Here is an 18,074-nt window from a genome sequence, read left to right as displayed (position 1 = left end):
CTGTGCATGGATGGACTGCGACAGGCGTCTGCTTGTGTGGTTGCACCATGCATGCATAATTCCGGTCGGAGTTGTTGACAGTCAGAGTTGTTGACAGTCTTGACACATGACATGTAAATCACTCTATGCAGTAGCCGAGAAAGCCGCATTGGAGCCGAAGATGAGGTGCAATCTCGACAATGAGACAATGCTCAATGAACTTTGTGGTAAACATACAAGTGGTGTACCCGAGTTTTGTGAAAAAATGCAGGAGCACAGGGAGCGTTGTGGAAAATTCGGGGAGCGCTGAGGAAGAGTCTCTTTGAGGAACGCTGGGGCTAAGGCAGGGTAGAGGAGCGTTGGTGCCAGCGATGTTGACGAAGAAGACAGTGGATATCGTCGTAGAATGGTGGGGACGGTGCAGAGCGATATGTTTCTTTTATACACCATGATATGCGAGACCAGTCAATCATGATCCCGAGAAGTGGGTCAATCAGGCTTATGAGCCTGAACAGTGAAGATCTGCCAGTTCTGATACAGACGCTGTCCACCAGAAGCTCTGTTTCGATGGAAGCCCGCAGGTCATCTCTCTTAAACAACGGGGTTAAGGAGAACGACGCCAGTGGGCAAGATGAATCAGACCAAATGTCTACTGGTTGAAAAGATTCCTCCCAGGAAGTTGAAAGATAGTCACGATCCCGACGACGTACGGTAGAGCAGCGACAGGAGCGGTGACAATTGAAAGACGTGGTTTCAACTTGCTTCTCCATGTGATGATCAATGAGATGTAAGTAATAGAAGCAGATGTCAGTGGTGCCGGAGAGGCAATTGCCGATGACGCCCCATATGCCGAAGTAGAAGATCGGTTGAGATACTGAGCTTGTTGATTTGAGTTTCCCGGGGATGCCGCTGGCGCCACTGCTGTCAATGTAGGTGGCGGAGGAGACGGAAGACCGGTCCTGTTACGGGCTTGACCGGGAGGTACGATGTTGTCGATAAAGGTGACAGCAAGGGTGGTGTAGTAAGACTCCGAGTTGTAAACCATATCAGGGTTCGACAAGCAGGTTGAGTGAAGTGTGTCCTGGATACTCGTATCGAGTTGAAGGAGCACAGCGACGAAGGACTGCAACATCGGCTCTGCATTGTGAAAGTACAGGGTGTCGTACAATCACGGCAGAAGGGGCGGCCCCGACCAGATTTGTTCCCGCAGCAACAAGTGCAGTGAGGCAGAGAATCTGGAATTTAAGCAAAACATAACTATGTGGTAAAACCACAGAGTACGGGAAGCATAATGTAACTCAAAAACTTTGTATTTTATTGAAGTTTATGAGAGCAAACAATCACGCTAAAAGGTAACGAAAAGGCATAGCTTTAAGCAAACACATAACCATGTGGCAAAACCACAAAGTACGGGAGGCATAATGTAACTCAAAAACTTTGTATTTTATTGAAGTTTATGAGAGAAAACAATTACGCTAAAAGGTAACTAAAAGGCAAAACTTTAAGCCTAAAACTGAATGGTGAATGGCCAAAATGGTGGGAAAGAAACAAAATGGCTACAACAACATTGCGCCCGTAAATTACTGTGACTAGAGCCACAAACGAGCAATAAACATGACAAATTACAAATGGGAAGACTCTAAAGGTAACAGCCCATAAACAGGTAACAATATAGCAGCATACGATGAATGTAGAAATATGCAACATATAGAAACAATAAGCTCTAATTTCCACAAGGGATAAAAAGTACGTCCGTCAGTGGAGGTGACAAAGGAGTTATGAGTTTTGATATGACGTCATGACTTCCGGGTCACGTGCTGACTGTCCCAGGGGGGGGCTGCCTCCTGTTGGTTGATACAACTTTCTACAGCAGCTGGATCTCACACAGTTCATCTCTCTGTCAAAAGATAGCAGTAATTGCAATACGGAGTAATGCAGTATAAGTTAAAACATATAGCATATTAGTGATCACGTGAATCTGTCTTTTATTAAATCACCAATGACATTCCAAAACGTCGCAGATATTCCTAGACTCGCTTAGAATGTTTTGGAAAATATGCAAACACGAACGCCGAGGTGAACTTTACGCCATATTGGAAAGGGTTTACAAAATCACTTTTCATGTGTGCCGCAAATGAGTTGATATGTAAATAACAAAATTCAGATTTTACACTGTGTAGCATTTTCTCCTATTTTGAGCTTTCCATTTGTCTATACAATGCATGCACTGCTTCAAGATTTTCGAGAATTAAAAAAAGATATGTCGCAATGATTTGGTAAATTCACCAGAAATTGTCAAAGTTTCCATCCTGCGCGACACCATGACTGACATAAAATCCCGCAAAACAACAACGGTATTTTTTTACTATTTCTCTCGGTTTCAATGAAAAATATTACAACAAATAATAATACACAGATTGCCATAATGTTTCTGATTACTTACATTTGCATCACATTTTGTCACCCAATTAATTTCACTATGTATATTTATCAATCTTTAGTATGATATCATACATAGATATAGGCCACAAAATGTATGAACCTTTGATTATCTCCTGTATGTGTGTTTGAACATTTGAACAAGATTGATATGATTATAGTGTCATATGCGATATTTCTTTCCTTTGTACAAGTGTGAGAAGATGAACTGTCAATGTAGCTGGAACATTTCTTTTGGAATGTAACAATCAATATTGTAATTTCATACAAGCGTATAGTCGACGAAGTCATCTCTATCCCCCGCCCATTTTAACACGTTATGGTCCAAAACCAGGTAACTGATCAAACATTTCTCTTAGCCCATGTCATAATAGCTGCAATGGAAATACACATTTCTAAAACTCTTTAATATCAAATAGCACCAGTTCTGTTCAGTATGTGCTTTCTATATAGACATGCAATGTTTGGCAAGGAAATATTTCTGGAAATTATGCCAAGTAATACAAATTTATAAAATTCATAAATAGCAAAAGGCAACAATTCAGCATGTGTCTGATAGATGTGGAAAATTTCATCCGGAATCGAACCCTACCCTTATTGTTTTCTAAGTCCAATTTGTTGCCATGGAAACATAAAAAACAAGTATTTGTCACAGAGTGACGAAATATCCCCCGCCTGTACACCATAGTACCAAATATGAAGACAATCCAGCGATTAGTTCTTGAGATATTGTGGCAACACCGTTTTCCAACTCCAAAAACAGATTTGCCTGCTGTGACCTTGAAAATGGGGTCAAGGTCACCAAATCTGACAGGTGTATGCGGTGTCTGTATATACACTATAGTTCCAAATATGAAGACAATCCAGAGATTAGTTCTTGAGATATCGCGGCAACACTGTTTTCTAACTCCAAAAGCAGATTTGCCTGCTGTGACCTTGAAAATGGGATCAAGGTGACCAAAACCGACTGGTGTCTGCGGAGTCTGTATATACACCATAGTTCCAAATATGAAGACATTCCAGAGATTAGTTCTTGAGATATCGCGGCAACACCGTTTTCCAACTCTAAAAGCAGATTTGTCTGCTGTGACCTTGAAAATGGGGTCAAGGTCACCAAAACCGACTGGTGTCTGCGGAGTCTGTATATACACCATAGTTCCAAATATGAAGACAATCCAGTGTTTAGTTCTTGAGATATCGCGGCAACAAACAGGTGGGACGTACGGACGGACGTACGGACGGTCGTGAATACTATATCCCCCGCTTCGCGCTTTCGCGCGGCGGGGGATAATAAATACTTCTAAAGTTCTTAAATAACAAAAGGCACCGGTTCAGTATGTGTCTGGTAAACATGCAACTTTTTGTTAAAAAGTATTGAATGGGTTTTGAGTTACGCTCTGGAAACGAACTCTACCCTTTAGAACTTAAGTCCAACTTGTTGCCATGGAAACATAAAAAATAAAATTATTTAAAATTCGAAAATAGCAAAAGGCACCAGTTCACTATGTGCCTGGTAGACATGCAAAGTTTTGTCAGAAAGTAATTAATGGTTTTTGAGTTACGCTCCGGAAACGAACTCTACCCTATAGAACCAAAGTCCAACTTGTTGCCATGGAAACATAAAAAATATGAATTTCTAAAAATCCTAAATAGCAAAAGGCATCAGTTCAGCATGAGTCTGATAGACATGCAAAGTTTCATAGAGAAATATTTAACGGTTTCTGACTCACTCACTTGAAACGATTTCAGGATGCACAGACAGACGGACGGAACCCATTTCTATATCCCCAACAGGTTAATGAATAGCCATTTCATTTTATTTCAAAACTAAAACTGAATATATTATTGAACAAAATGGATAATATTTTTTGTTAAAATACAGGTATACACACATTTTGAGAAGAATTGTCTTGGTCTTGGAATTGTTTTTTTTATGTCGATTGATATACAGAACGGTGATGTCTAACAATTCGCAAGGTGCACGTTAGCCACAAACAATTTACAAATTATTCCTCTCTTTTTGTACCATATAATCAATGGCTTCATCCTTTTTTAAATATTGTGATCACAGGATATTAAACACTTTATTTCACCAACAACTGTAAAGAGTAAACCAAACATAACCATGCCATGTACAAGTTGGGAATGACAAAAGTTTCTGCAAGATGGGTGCCAAAGATCTTGACAGCGGATCAGAAACGTGTCAGATTCCTGACATCCCGTGGTAATTTATGCCGTTTTGAAGCAGATCCCTGTGATTTTTGGGCCTGATTTGTAACCATTGATTTGACCTGGATTCATCACTTTCAACCAGAAACCAAAATTCAGTTTAACATGACACAATACCTGGAAATATCTAGACACTCCCTGCAGGTCACATAACATGGCACAATACCTGGAAATATCTAGACACTCCCTGCAGGTCACATAACATGACACAACACCTGGAAATATTTAGACACTCCCTGCAGGTCACATAACATGGCACAATATCTGGAAATATCTAGACACTCCCTGCAGGTCACATAACATGACACAATACCTGGAAATATCTAGACACTCCCTGCAGGTCACATAACATGGCACAATACCTGGAAATATCTAGACACTCCCTGCAGGTCACATAACATGACACAATACCTGGAAATATCTAGACACTCCCTGCAGGTCACATAACATGACACAATACCTGGAAATATCTAGACACTCCCTGCAGCTCACATAACATGACACAATACCTGGACATATCTAGACACTCCCTGCAGGTCACATAACATGGCACAATACCTGGAAATATCTAGACACTCCCTGCAGGTCACATAACATGGCACAATATCTGGAAATATCTAGACACTCCCTACAGGTCACATAACATGACACAATACCTGGAAATATCTAGACACTCCCTGCAGGTCACATAACATGGCACAATATCTGGAAATATCTAGACACTCCCTGCAGGTCACATAACATGACACAATACCTGGAAATATCTAGACACTCCCTACAGGTCACATAACATGGCACAATACCTGGAAATATCTAGACAGTCCCTGCAGGTCACATAACATGGCACAATACCTGGAAATATCTAGACAGTCCCTGCAGGTCACATAACATGGCACAATACCTGGAAATGGCAGACATATGGCTTCTCTCCAGTATGGCGGCGCTCATGCTGTTTCAGGCGACATTGCTTGTCGAACACCTTGCCACAGCCTTCAAACCTGCAGGTGAGGTCCTGCCTGTCTTGAAGGTGTACTCGAGTGTGGGAGCCCATGCAGTTCGGAGAGAAGAATACCTTATCACATCCTGATACAGGGCACCTGTAATGGAAAAAGATGCACAGTGATATAGCAAAGACCGAAAATGCTACCATTTGCAGTGTCAGGATAAAGCTGTTAAATATTTCATTCAGGCAAAAGTGTCAAAGCCACTGTTGCCCACCAAGTGTATCATAATGTTCTTGAACTGAAGGTTATATAAATCGAGTAGGGAGAGGGCAGGGGAGTTGGGGCGGGGAAAGGAAAGATAAGAAAGGGATTTCCATTGCCACAGCCAAAATTGGCAAATTTTCTAATAAATTGTATATTAATGTACTTATCCCATCTCACTATGTATTTCTTCTTATTCTTCGATCTTGGTGTGGAAACGTCCTAGAACAAAGTTTCCAGCTTCAAAAACACCACTCACCCAAACACATACCATACATCACCAAATCAGCACTGTGATCATGGTTCACGCACCACTAAAATCCCGTGCGACACGACCCCAGGGACCTGATCACCTGACATATCCAGCACCCTCATTCTCAATCTAGAGCGTACAGGCTGGTGTAACTGTGATGCCGGGATGGTTGGGTGGGCGTTTAACGTGTGAGATAGGATAAGTATGTAAATATACAATTTATTAGAAAATTTACAATTTTTTCAACTTATTCTATCTAACACTATGCATTTATCCCACGGTTGGATGGTGGGGCGCAGATACCCTAGCCTGTAAGGACCTCAACCGCAAGACGTACACAAGGAAACTGGAACTAATCAGGAAAATTCAAAGGATTTTACAAGGATTAGTGATAAACTCTTTTAAGGGTTCCCTCAAAAAACCCTCTTTGTGCTACCAAGAGATATACATCATGACATCGGGGAATCCTGTGTTCCATGGTTTCACACATGACGCCGTTCCAGGAACGACCATGTAACCATGAGTCAGGCGACACCTACTCGGTCACGACTTAAACCTCACCCCGGATAGGAGGTGTTTTGTTTCAAACAACCTCATCCCCGGCGTAGGTTCTACAAGACATACCTCACACATACGCTCCCAAGGACATAAGGCGGACCAGCTTGGCATCTCTTTTTTCGCTTCATCAACCTATCAAACTCACGTAGATATTAAATAAGAAGAAGAAGAAACAATCGACGATACCTGTTTATCACACAGGTCTTCAATCAACTTCTGAGACATCACATGCGCAAAAGACAGAGATGAGCAGGTAGAAGATCGGGACACCATTTTAACAATTGCCGCACCGGATGGTGACTTCTGTTGATGTACACCCGTTTTTCACGCAGGTCTTCAATCAACTACTGAGACATCACATGTGCAAAAGACAGAGGTGAGCAGGTAGAAGATCGGGACACCATTTGACAAATGGCCGCACTGGATGGTGGCTTCTACTGACGTAGACAGAAGTCCCAACAGACAAGCATATATATCCTCCCTCTTGTCTGGGAAACCCGATTAACATAAGCAATAAATGAAAATATTGCAGTATATACAGGAAACCAGACTTGGGACTTGTAGTCCGCTGGGCTTCCTCATCTGTGCTGTGTGGCTGCTGTGACCTTGGTCGTTGGCGACTGAGATTCCGTAAGGAGAAGGAGGTGAAGACCATATCAGAACGCCAGAACATCCCTCCATGATGGCTGAAAGTGTGCAATACTATGCAACGCCAAGGTGGAAGTCATTGCCCTCGTCTCATGAGAATTGGAAGCAGCTGGGATGGTAGTCTCTCAAAGGTGTCGACCCTGAGGATGATAAAACGCAGCCAGTGGAGATGGTTGTACAAAATACATCAGAAGTTGCAGCCGTCGACAAGTGGATGAAAAATATGCTTGCGACAGCGACGGATGGTCTGAGTTGCCTTCAAGTAGATCTTGCAGGCTCAGGCTGGGCAAAGTGAGATGTCTTCCACAACATCAGCTCTCAATCAATGAGAGTGGTGGACGCTGAAAAGATGATCCGGTTGTCCTTGAATGCTTATCTTGTTGAAGACGCTGGAACCTGACTCAACCGACGTCTAAGTACGAGTCCCTCTAACACGAGCTGCAGGAGCCAGCGCAAGCAGGAAGATCATCATGAACCTAAAGTTCGAGGTTTTATCCACAAGTGGTTCATAGTCAGCCAGAAGTGACGGAAGAATACAGGGAGATCCGATGCTGGAGAGCCAAGTCTGGAAGATTGGTCCATAAGGTGGTATGAGCGAATCAATGTCCGAAGGTCAGCCACAGCGGAAACCTTGGAGCCTGAAGTCATGGTAATGCCTGAATTACTCGCAGTCTGAAAGACCTGTGTAGATCTATCGGTTCAGGAACTATAGTAAGTTTTATCCCATTAGTGAGTAGTTGGTACAGAAGTGATTGCTGCCCAGCGTCGAACCATAAGGTGCCTTGTACTTCTTCAGTGACATAGGTAATCTGCTACTTTTGGTGTAGTAGCTTGGCTGTAGAAAACCCTGGATCTTGCAAACTGGCGAAAACTGTTCCATTTATCGTCACAGAGATTGTTGCTGATTGAAGAAGTGCTAAGGAGGCTGCCTTAGCTGCTCTAGTGGAAAATCCTCTAACGAGTCTGATCTTGATATACTCCATACCGTGAAGTTCGTATAATTCTGGTCTTGGATGGACCTTATTGGAGGGAGGATGTAGCAGTAGATGTGACCAGTTTGGAAGTCTTAGTAGTGGAATCCCTGCCAGTTCGACGAGCAGTGGAACCCAAGTTCTTGTCAGTCAGAAGGCGGTACCAACAGCAGTTGTAGGTAGCTCATGTGTAGGATCTTTGTAGTATCCATGGTATCATGGGTGGTGGGGGAAACGCATACTCGTTTAGGTCCTCCCATGATATTGTCAGAGCATCGACTGACCAGTGTAACCAAGTTCCTGCGCAAACAATCGATTCCACTGTCCTTCACAAGAGGTGTTTCCTCATTGTGTTCTGGTACTAGGATGTTATTCTGGCTCATTAGACTTAATCCCAAGGAATGGAGGTCCTGGAATGGTTGTAAGTTGGACTTCTGATAATTTATTAACCAACGTAGTTGAGTTAATAATTTCCGGGTAAAAATTGTAGTCTGAGTAATTGTTGACATCAGGGCTTGAATTCCTTCGTCCAGGTAAACTGTATTATGGATTCCTGTGTGACGAACAGCAATTGGTTTAGTGACTCGTGTACATAGCCATGGGTCGAAGCAATTCCAGAGGGTAGTGTACCGCCAGTGACAAGAAGGGTGGTTCTCCTTCCAGTTGTGGAAGTCCAATCTGTCGTCTGTTGACTGTTGACGGCTGGAACGGGGTAGCGGAGAGGTCGTCCGAAGTGTAATACCTATTACCAACGTAGGACGTTGAACTTTTAAGTTGTTGATGTGGAGATGAGTTCGCCTGAAGATCGACGTTCAAGCACACATAACACAAAAAATTGTGTTCAAAGCGATGGGAAAATCTTGACGGTCGTGCGTGTGATCTAGTACCTAGAAGAAAAATGAGGCGTTGAAGAGCAGAAGTAGCAGAAACCTCGCCTTGAATGGACGTGGAGAACATTAGGATCATATACCAAAACAAAATGTCAATATTCACCAACTCTCGTCTTGAATAAGTGAGGGATGACTTGTCCTGCCAGGTTGATCGGTGATGCGTAGAACTGTTGAAGAGACGATGGATTCCATTGCCTAGGCACCGGAAAAAGCGTTATGCATTCCGGTATCAATGCGAGGACAAAAGGAGTTGTGAAGATGTGACAGACCGCACGTATAGTCATTGACTACTACTGTAAATGCTTCGCATGGCTCGCATGAGATCAGCCTGTACTAAAGTCAGCAAAGTAGTCTTGTTTACAAACAGCAATCTCGGCGTGATGTGTAATTCACCCTTGCTCAGAACAGGATATACAGCAGTCTTTCCGATCACAATCAAAAGATCCCAACACAGGAGCGGTGTCCCTAGTAACGAAAAACACCCGTATGACGCTAGAAACCATCTTCAGACATCGAACATTTGCTGTTTGTATAGATGAAAGACCAATGAACTCCCCCGTCGAATCATCTGTTAGAATGGTGTAGGTTGACCACGGCGAGGGTGGATAAGACATGCCAACTAATATGGAATATCAGGCTGAATTCAAGGGCGTCAATGATAAAGGTTGGCTGCGATGATATCAAGCCTCGTCATGATGTCGTCTGTTTGACGATTCAAATCTGAATGGGGGAACGCGTTGTCTCGAGCGTCATAACCTTGTAATGGTGATTTCTCAAAGGAGAGTATCGTAAGACGATTCATGGCTGGCAGGCATGTGGACCGGATCCAAGAAGATCCCGGAAGAGAAGAGACGTCAGTATCTCAAACTCGCCATACGAGGTGTCTATGCCTATAAGAGACCAACGAGACTGGTTGGTCAAGTTCGCTGATATGGTTGGTGCAGGTCATCGTATCCCAAGACGAAGGCAGATGCATATGATGACAATCACTGGATTGTCTGATCCAGACAACGGAATGCAGCGGAGGCCTAGTCCAAGTTCACGTACAGAAGTCCGATGCACGATAAGAGAGAGGTCTATTGAGAGGTACTCGTACTTTAAGGGGTTGAGTTCCGTCCGGGATTCGAAGCCACACTGCCAGAGTAAGGGATCTAATCGCCAGCACACGAAGTCAGCAATCTAACCCACTCAGCCACCGAGGATTCATGCAGGTAAAGTTGTACTAGCAGACGAGTTCTTGATCAAGGTGTTGATGTATTGATTTATCCATGTGTCGAAGTATTGATGTGTATCGTGGGAATGGAGATCCCTCGGTATAGATCTGTAGTGATTGAGTGAATATCGTTTAACGCTGCTTTAAGCAATATTCCAGCAATATCATGGCTGGGGAAACCAGAAATGGGCTTCACACATTCTACCCATGTCCGGAATTGAACCCGGGTCTTCGGCATGACTAGCGAATGCTTTAACCACCAGGCTACCCGACCGCCCGTATTGATCTGTAGGAGAGGCGAAACTCTCGATCCTCCGAGGTACGACCTGACGAACTGTCCATCCAATATCAGCGTCTTGTCGATAATGGCAAAGTATGTCGATAATGGCGAAGTCAGGTGATCTGTCGATCCCTCGGATGTCTATGATCCAACGAAAGATGATGATCCTGTCGATCCTTCGACGTACGACCTGACGAACTGTCCATCCAATATCAGTGTCTTGTCGATAATGGCAAAGTATGTTGATAATGGCGAAGTAAGGCGATCTGTTGATCCTCAGCCGGCTATGATCCCATGAAGGATGACGATGCTGTCAATCCTTCGAGGTACGATCTGATGAACTGTCCCTCCAATAACAGCGTCTTGTCGATAATGGTGAAGTAAGATGCATCGATGTGAAACGTTGAGTGGATATCGATCTGTAGAAAAGGCGAAACTGTTGATCCTCCGAGGTACGATTTGGCGAAATGTCCATCCAAGAACAGCGTCTTGTCGATAATGGTGAAGTATGGTGATCTGTCAATCCCTTCATCACTCGGTCATTTACGATCCAGCGAAGGATGACAATCCTGTGAGTGATGATCCAGAAGGGTTGTCGCCATTATTTGTTTGTTTATTTGTTGTTTTACACCGCACTCAGCAATATTCGAGCTATATGACGGTGGTCTGTAAATAATCGAGTCTGGACCAGCCTATCCAGTGATTAATATCATGAGCATCGATCAACGCAATTTGGAACGATGACATGCAAGTCAGCGAGCCTGACCACCCGATCCCCTTAGTCGCCTTTTAAGACAAGCATATTCACCTTTTACGGCAAGTATGGTTGTCGCCATTAGAAAGCCGGAGAGGTGTAGCTGTATCCTCAGAGCGCTGCAGAGGCGATGGCCAGGTAGCAAGCCTGTCGGGGAGGAAGAGGCAACCCTCAGCTGACGCCTTGACTTCCCAAGCTGAGTAAAGGGCTGGAGTCCAACATGATGACTGTGGAATATTGTTATTTTATGTGAGAAAACACAACAATAACAAACAAAACAACAAACTAAATATGTATACAAAGGCATATTTAGCCAGTTCTAGCTAGCTTTATTTCACTAATGTATCGGCATCAGGAAATTATTTGTTTAATAAGATTTAATAGACTAAAAGTTAGTCTAGGTGAAGTGATACAGACGACAGAACCGTACACTGACCATTTAAAAGCAAAACGACTGTAGAAGCCAGGGAGCGGACACGTGCACAGGGGCGTGGTCCGCACAGAGGCAGGAATCGCAGCAATCAAACAAGATGTCAAGCGATCCTCCTCAACGGACAGCGATGTAACCATCGCCGAAATAACTATTATCTTGTTAAGCAGTCAATAACACAATTGTTTGGGTTTCAAAACGGAGGAAAAAACAACATGCATGAAAACCGTAAACAACGCCGTGAACTGACGAACACTCGCCTTTATCGAACACTTAGCTGAGTAAGTTGAGATCCACTTCTGACAAGGTGATAGATGGTAGACATCGTTATTAATACCACACTCTCTTCGTGGTAATGGTAAACTTTAGTAGTGAAGTCGTGTATATAAATTTTATAAATAAAAATAAATAAAAAAATTCTCTGTTCAAGTATAACGTCCGTACACCATAGCGATAGAATTGAGAATGAGGGTGCTGGATATGTCAGGCAGGTGATCAGGTCCCTGGAGTCGTGTCGCACAGTGATCTGATGTATTGGATGTGTTTGGGTGAGTGGTGTTTTTGAAGCTGGAAACTTTGTTCTAGGACGTTTGCACACCAAGATCAAAGAATAAGATAGGATAAGTCTAAAAATATGTTTTTATTGCTAAAAGGACACATTTAAACATTCTTATGCATTTAATACCAATAATGATTATATGAAGCCAGTGACAAATGTACTTTCTGACAAGTAAACTTGACAAATACATAAAAATACGAATTCGCTTAAAGCATACTGATTTCTAAAGTATATTTGGTACTTTCAATCCGTGGTAACAAAGTCTATCAACACAGAGACGGTTGGGGCGCAGGAAATGGAAATTGGTCTAACGGTAGCAGAAGAACAATCTGACCATAGTTTGACCAAGGTTGGAGTAAAACTCCTTAAAGGGGCACTGATCTAAAGCAATTCCCTGGGACTGGTTGTTGCCTTTGTTATTGTTTTCCCCCCGTGAGTACCTGGATGATACGCAACGCAACTGAGTGTGACAAGAGACTGGGCTACCGTCGGCAAGGACAGCTGAATAAACTTTGAGGTAATATTTGTTTTACGCATTTTGGATCACTTATTGGTTAGCCGTGATCTATAGAAGTTTCGAAAAAGGGCGCATGTTAATTAATTTCATTAATGTCTTCAGCCTAAACAAACAGACAAAAAGAACGGCGGAGCTCATCGTATGTCGTCATTTGGAAATACCCCAGATGGTAAAAGTTTAATCATAAAAAAAGCATCCAGGCAGTGAAAGCATTTTCGGATTGCATCGATAATACGATTACTACTCCCTTGTTGTCATCCACGTTTTCTGATATAACCCTACACTTGTGTATTTGTCGTCATTCACTTGATGCTCAGTTAATGAATTTATTACAAGTAAAATTAGTGGTAGCACCACTCCAAATACCTGACAAAGGTTCCCATTTGGCATTTATTGTGTCTGGGGTAATTATTCAATCTAAATACAGGTTTGAAGTGAGGTGAAATGTGTGTTATGTAATATGCACATCGCAGCCCAGCAAGAGATGAATGATCAGTTGATTTACTTTTTTGTGAATCAACGGATCATTCCTTGTCATCAAAGGATTAACAGAAAAAACGGTGATTGATTAATCACTGTTATCTTGCACAGTGGATATTAGACTTGACACCTGAAACAATCTAAGTGATCAGTTGAGAAACGAACACGGGTTATAATATCCTGAAACGATATATATATATTTTAAAATATTTGATTGTTACAGAGACACGTGACATCGAATAAGTTTCTTTGTACAGCTGCAGACGTGTGGGATATTGTTCCTTTGTGTGGATATTCACGGATACATTCCTCGCACAAGGAAGGTGCCTAAAATTATACACATAAACTTGGTAGGTTATAATTATGACATTTGCCTTTTGTTTTCCTTCATTTGCTGTAGCACTGAACAGATTCATTCTTGTTCCTCTACGGCTTTTTTGAGATATTCTTCGATGCGCGATAGACGCTGTTTTCACAAGTCTTTTTTTTGTAAGCGTGTATATATTACAGTCAATTTGTAATATGTGATTCTCTCAGGCAATTTATAAAAAAGTTAAATATTTCAGTCATTTTGACTGAAAAATCTGTCCATTTCTTTAACAGATTGACTAAAATTGATTAAGATGATCAAAAGGGCCTAAAAACATCACAATAGATTATTATGTAGGCTGGATTAGAAGCCAAACAACATAGAAATGTACTTTTCATCATACCATTTACAGTCTCTTGGTGATGATATTAAACATAAAAATCTTTGGAATTCATTTTATAATAATACAGATGGACATATTTTTCAGTCAATTTGTAAAATAACTGAATATTTAGGCGTTTAATAAATTTCCTAAGTGAAAATTTTGCACATTTTGACTGTAAAAATATGAACACAATATAATAAGCATTACTCCGGAAAAATATTTACTTTGTGTTTCAAGTCAAAATAGTGTAAACGCACAATTACCAAGCAAGTGACTTATCAAATCTTCGTTACCATTACCGATGCTACCCACAAAGATACCTACTTTTCCTGCAGTTTATTTCCTAAACTGTATTTCATTTTATTGATCAATGTGACCATACGCCGTTATACTATCAATAAAAGTGACAAATGCGTTTACGAATTGCGCAGGACAGGTCGTGAACTAGTCTAGATTTCTACTGTATCATCCGAGTACTCACGGGAAAAAACAATAACAAAGGCAACTACCAGTCCCGGGGAACTGCTTAAGATCAGTGCCCCTTCAAGAGACCTAAGTTGGGGCCCTCATTTGACTGTCACACTACTTGCCATGTGTGTACTTGTGGAACCTGGGAGGTACTTTTAAAAATGTCAGATTAAGAATCTTCTCGAGACAAAGAGTGTCCTGGTGTATTTATTGATACCTCTGCCAGAAGAATTCCGGGATGTCTTAATAGATGGCCGAGATTGTATGGGCTATGGAAAGTCTCTTCTATTTCAAATGTTTACCCAATATTGAAGAGAGAGATAGACAATGATTTTGACTGAATCATGCACACCGAGTAACCAGAACTGTTTGGAATACCTCATGTTATCCTTTGATTAGATTAGAAAACACATTTTGACTGTCACTTCCCCGATTTGGTAAGCGATGCCCTGATTGGTTTGAAAGGGCCAATTGACAGGACCCATTATGGGATGTCACTGATCTTTGCTTAGCTGTAGTGAGAACACAGATCTGATTTTAATGAGATTGATGATATGATATTCCTGAGAGTGAGATATACTAGATCATGTTGATCGATCCTCAGGGATAAAAAAAAAACAAACAATTTCTCAAAAAACCTCAGGGCATCCCCATTTACATGGGGCTCTTATTTATTTTTCTTGTAAGTGTGAAAACAATATTACTAACTTGTATGTCTTCTCCATGCCTGTGTGTGTTCGAACATGGAGATCTAGCTGGCGCTTTGTGGGGAAACACTGTCCACACCCTGCCTCTGGACATGTTTCTGTGCACGGCCTCTCATGAAGCTTTCTGTGGGAGTTGAGGTTGTACACAGTCGTGAACTTCCTACCACAACCATGAAAGTCACACTGCAAATAATGTTTACACATTTTATTCTCAGTCCATTCACTGCAAAGCAAGCTGTTTGTACTGGCATGGACTTATCCAAGATTCCAAACTAACTACCATTGGTATACAACTGTTTTTTAAGGGAACAAACATATTGCTATTTGCTCCGATTTGTAAGTGTTATACCAGTCATGCAACCATAACATGAGTTATTACTATACAACATGATTTGGGAAATTTGTAATTCCAACTTTAATGTTTCCTGAACTTGGGTTCAATTATGCCTCTGAACAGGCCTAGATAAATCCCTGATTGGCATTTGTATATTAAAGAGATGAACATTAACACTTCAGCTAAATAAAACTTAAAACAAAAGATCGTTTTTATATTCTAGTGTTGATCGTCTGATCTTATCATGCTTATTTAATATGTAATGTTTCGAACATGCTGATACAAGAGTCATCAGAAGATGGATAAATCCCCTGGCACCTACAAATTCAAAAGAACAAACCATCTGACTGTTACTTCAAGACCAACTTGTCCATATACAATAGTCATGGAGCTATCAAACCTTTACCAAACACTTCAGGATCTGTTTGATATTTCTGCCAAGTTTGGTTGAAAGATAATAAACGTTTTTTAAGTTGTGCTTCGGAAACGAAATCCACCTCCTGATGAGACTGCCATCACCTTAGCCCTTTGTGAATACATGTACCAGGTTTTGATGAAAAATCTTTCACAGTTTTCATGTTGTGCTCCAGAAACGACACCTACCATCACTTTTTGAGACCAACGTGTTTCCAGCCAAATCAAGAAAAGTAAAAATGCCAAAAATCTGTTGCAAAAGGCATCACTTCAGGTTCTGTTCGATACATTTGCCCACTTTTGATGAAAAATTATATGCCAGGGGGATAACAAGGAAAAGCATCATATTTATGTCAAGCTCACCTGAGTAACAACATAAAATATAGTGCCATGGCACTGGAGCTCATCTGGATAAGTACTCAACGGATTAAAATGTCAAAAAGAATGTCTCATATCTAAATTTGCTGTAATCTGGATGGAAGTACTGACAAATATGGAACAGGAACATAGTGAGGCAAAGCATTTACATCTAGCCGCAAGTAGAGCTGGGACGATACACCAACTGTGCGATCCGATAAGCATCACAATACCTTGCTCACAATCCAATACTTTATCATAGACAGGATAGCTAACATTTATTGAAAAATACATTTAAGGAAAGAATCGGTACTTTTTACTTAGTGTTCGATTGTGATTGACACTTGTATCGAAAAGTAAAAAATCGCAATCCTGTGATGCATCAGTGTATCGTCCCACTACTAGCCGCAAGTAAGCAAAATCATAATCATGATGTTAACATTGTTTTGAACAAAGTAAAAGAACAAAACAGTTCCTTTAAGTTGGACTACACTGTACTCATCAGCAGGTAACACTCGACCCTCATATTTGAGACCATCCAAGAGGGCTGAAAGTAAAGGAAGTGAATTGGCAACATTGCCCAAACAGTAACAAGCACCTTACTAGTTTCATGTATACGCAAAGTCACTGTAGCTTGATGTGAGTGCAAATCCTCCTTTAAGCAAAATAGAAAGCTTTAAGAGCTAAACAGTTGAAACAAAAGCAACTTCTCATTAGATTCAAGCCCACTCAAAGTGTGTGTGTGTGTGTGTGTGTGTGTTAAACCGCTGATCATATATATATGTTTATGTATGTATAAACAAGTGATTTCGTCAGGTGTATAAGTATTAAATATATATATATATGTATGTATAAACGCTTGAAGTCCTAGATGAACTTTTCACGTCAAAGGTCTCTATTGTCACTATTACATCATAGGCATTATGACGCCACAAATACTACTGTTATGCGTTGCCTAGGACAACAATGTAAGTTAAAGTTTTCATTACACCTGAAAAGCTGTTGAACGGCGAAAGATCTTGTGTGGATAAAGGAGTTTTGACAAGCACGAATATCTGGACTGTTTTATCTATATTTAATACTTATACACCTGACGAAATCACTTGTTTATATATATATAGATGATCAGCGGTTTAACGAAGGTTGAGTTGAAGGTAGTAGATGACCAAGAAAACAGTATACATGCTCTGCCTACCTAACACGATCTACGTTGCACGTTTCAGAGGTTCAAAAGAGATTAGAAAAGAAGTTATTTTTTATTCTTAGTGTAAAAAAAGATTTATCGAGTATTGATATGCGCTTTCCAAAAAACAAAAAAAAACATCGTATCCCTTCAGCAAATTCAGGTGAATAAACAGGTATAACAAACTTGGTCAATAAAAGTATGAAATTTGATGTAAAACATCACTAGACATGGTGATTTTCCATTTAAAATGTATTTCCTGCTCTCAAAGGCATTGTTTTATATGCAGAGATTAAGATTACGTAAACTAAGCCGGAAATAGCAATCAGCTGTGCACACGTTTCCTCCGTATCTACCGGTGATTCAGTAAAACGTAACCAATGATACATCTTCAAAGAATTTTGATGCAGGGTTGTCGGAAGAAATTGTATATAAAATCATTATTTAATCAGGCATAATATATTCCAATATCATGTTATTTTGGTTGAAGCTTCCGCTATATATTCTTCAA

At 41.1% G+C, this 18,074-nt stretch overlaps 1 protein-coding gene across 2 annotated transcripts in view; it reads right to left on the bottom strand.

The window, feature by feature from the left end:
• The window catches only part of LOC139466655 (zinc finger protein ZXDC-like), a 64,142-nt gene that overhangs the window by 21,170 nt on the left and 24,898 nt on the right, over positions 1–18,074 (bottom strand). For both annotated transcript variants that reach the window (XM_071248243.1, XM_071248244.1), the window contains exons 5-6: positions 15,277–15,458; positions 5,549–5,744 (exon numbers count right to left, since the gene is read on the bottom strand). In XM_071248243.1, coding sequence (XP_071104344.1) covers positions 5,549–5,744; positions 15,277–15,458 — 378 coding nt within the window. The remainder of the gene's footprint in view (positions 1–5,548; positions 5,745–15,276; positions 15,459–18,074) is intronic.

Source organism: Haliotis cracherodii, unplaced genomic scaffold, assembly GCF_022045235.1.
Source record: "Haliotis cracherodii isolate W230 unplaced genomic scaffold, xgHalCrac1.p SCAF_19, whole genome shotgun sequence".
Lineage (NCBI taxonomy): Eukaryota > Metazoa > Mollusca > Gastropoda > Lepetellida > Haliotidae > Haliotis > Haliotis cracherodii.
This window is presented reverse-complemented; position numbering and strand designations above follow the sequence as displayed.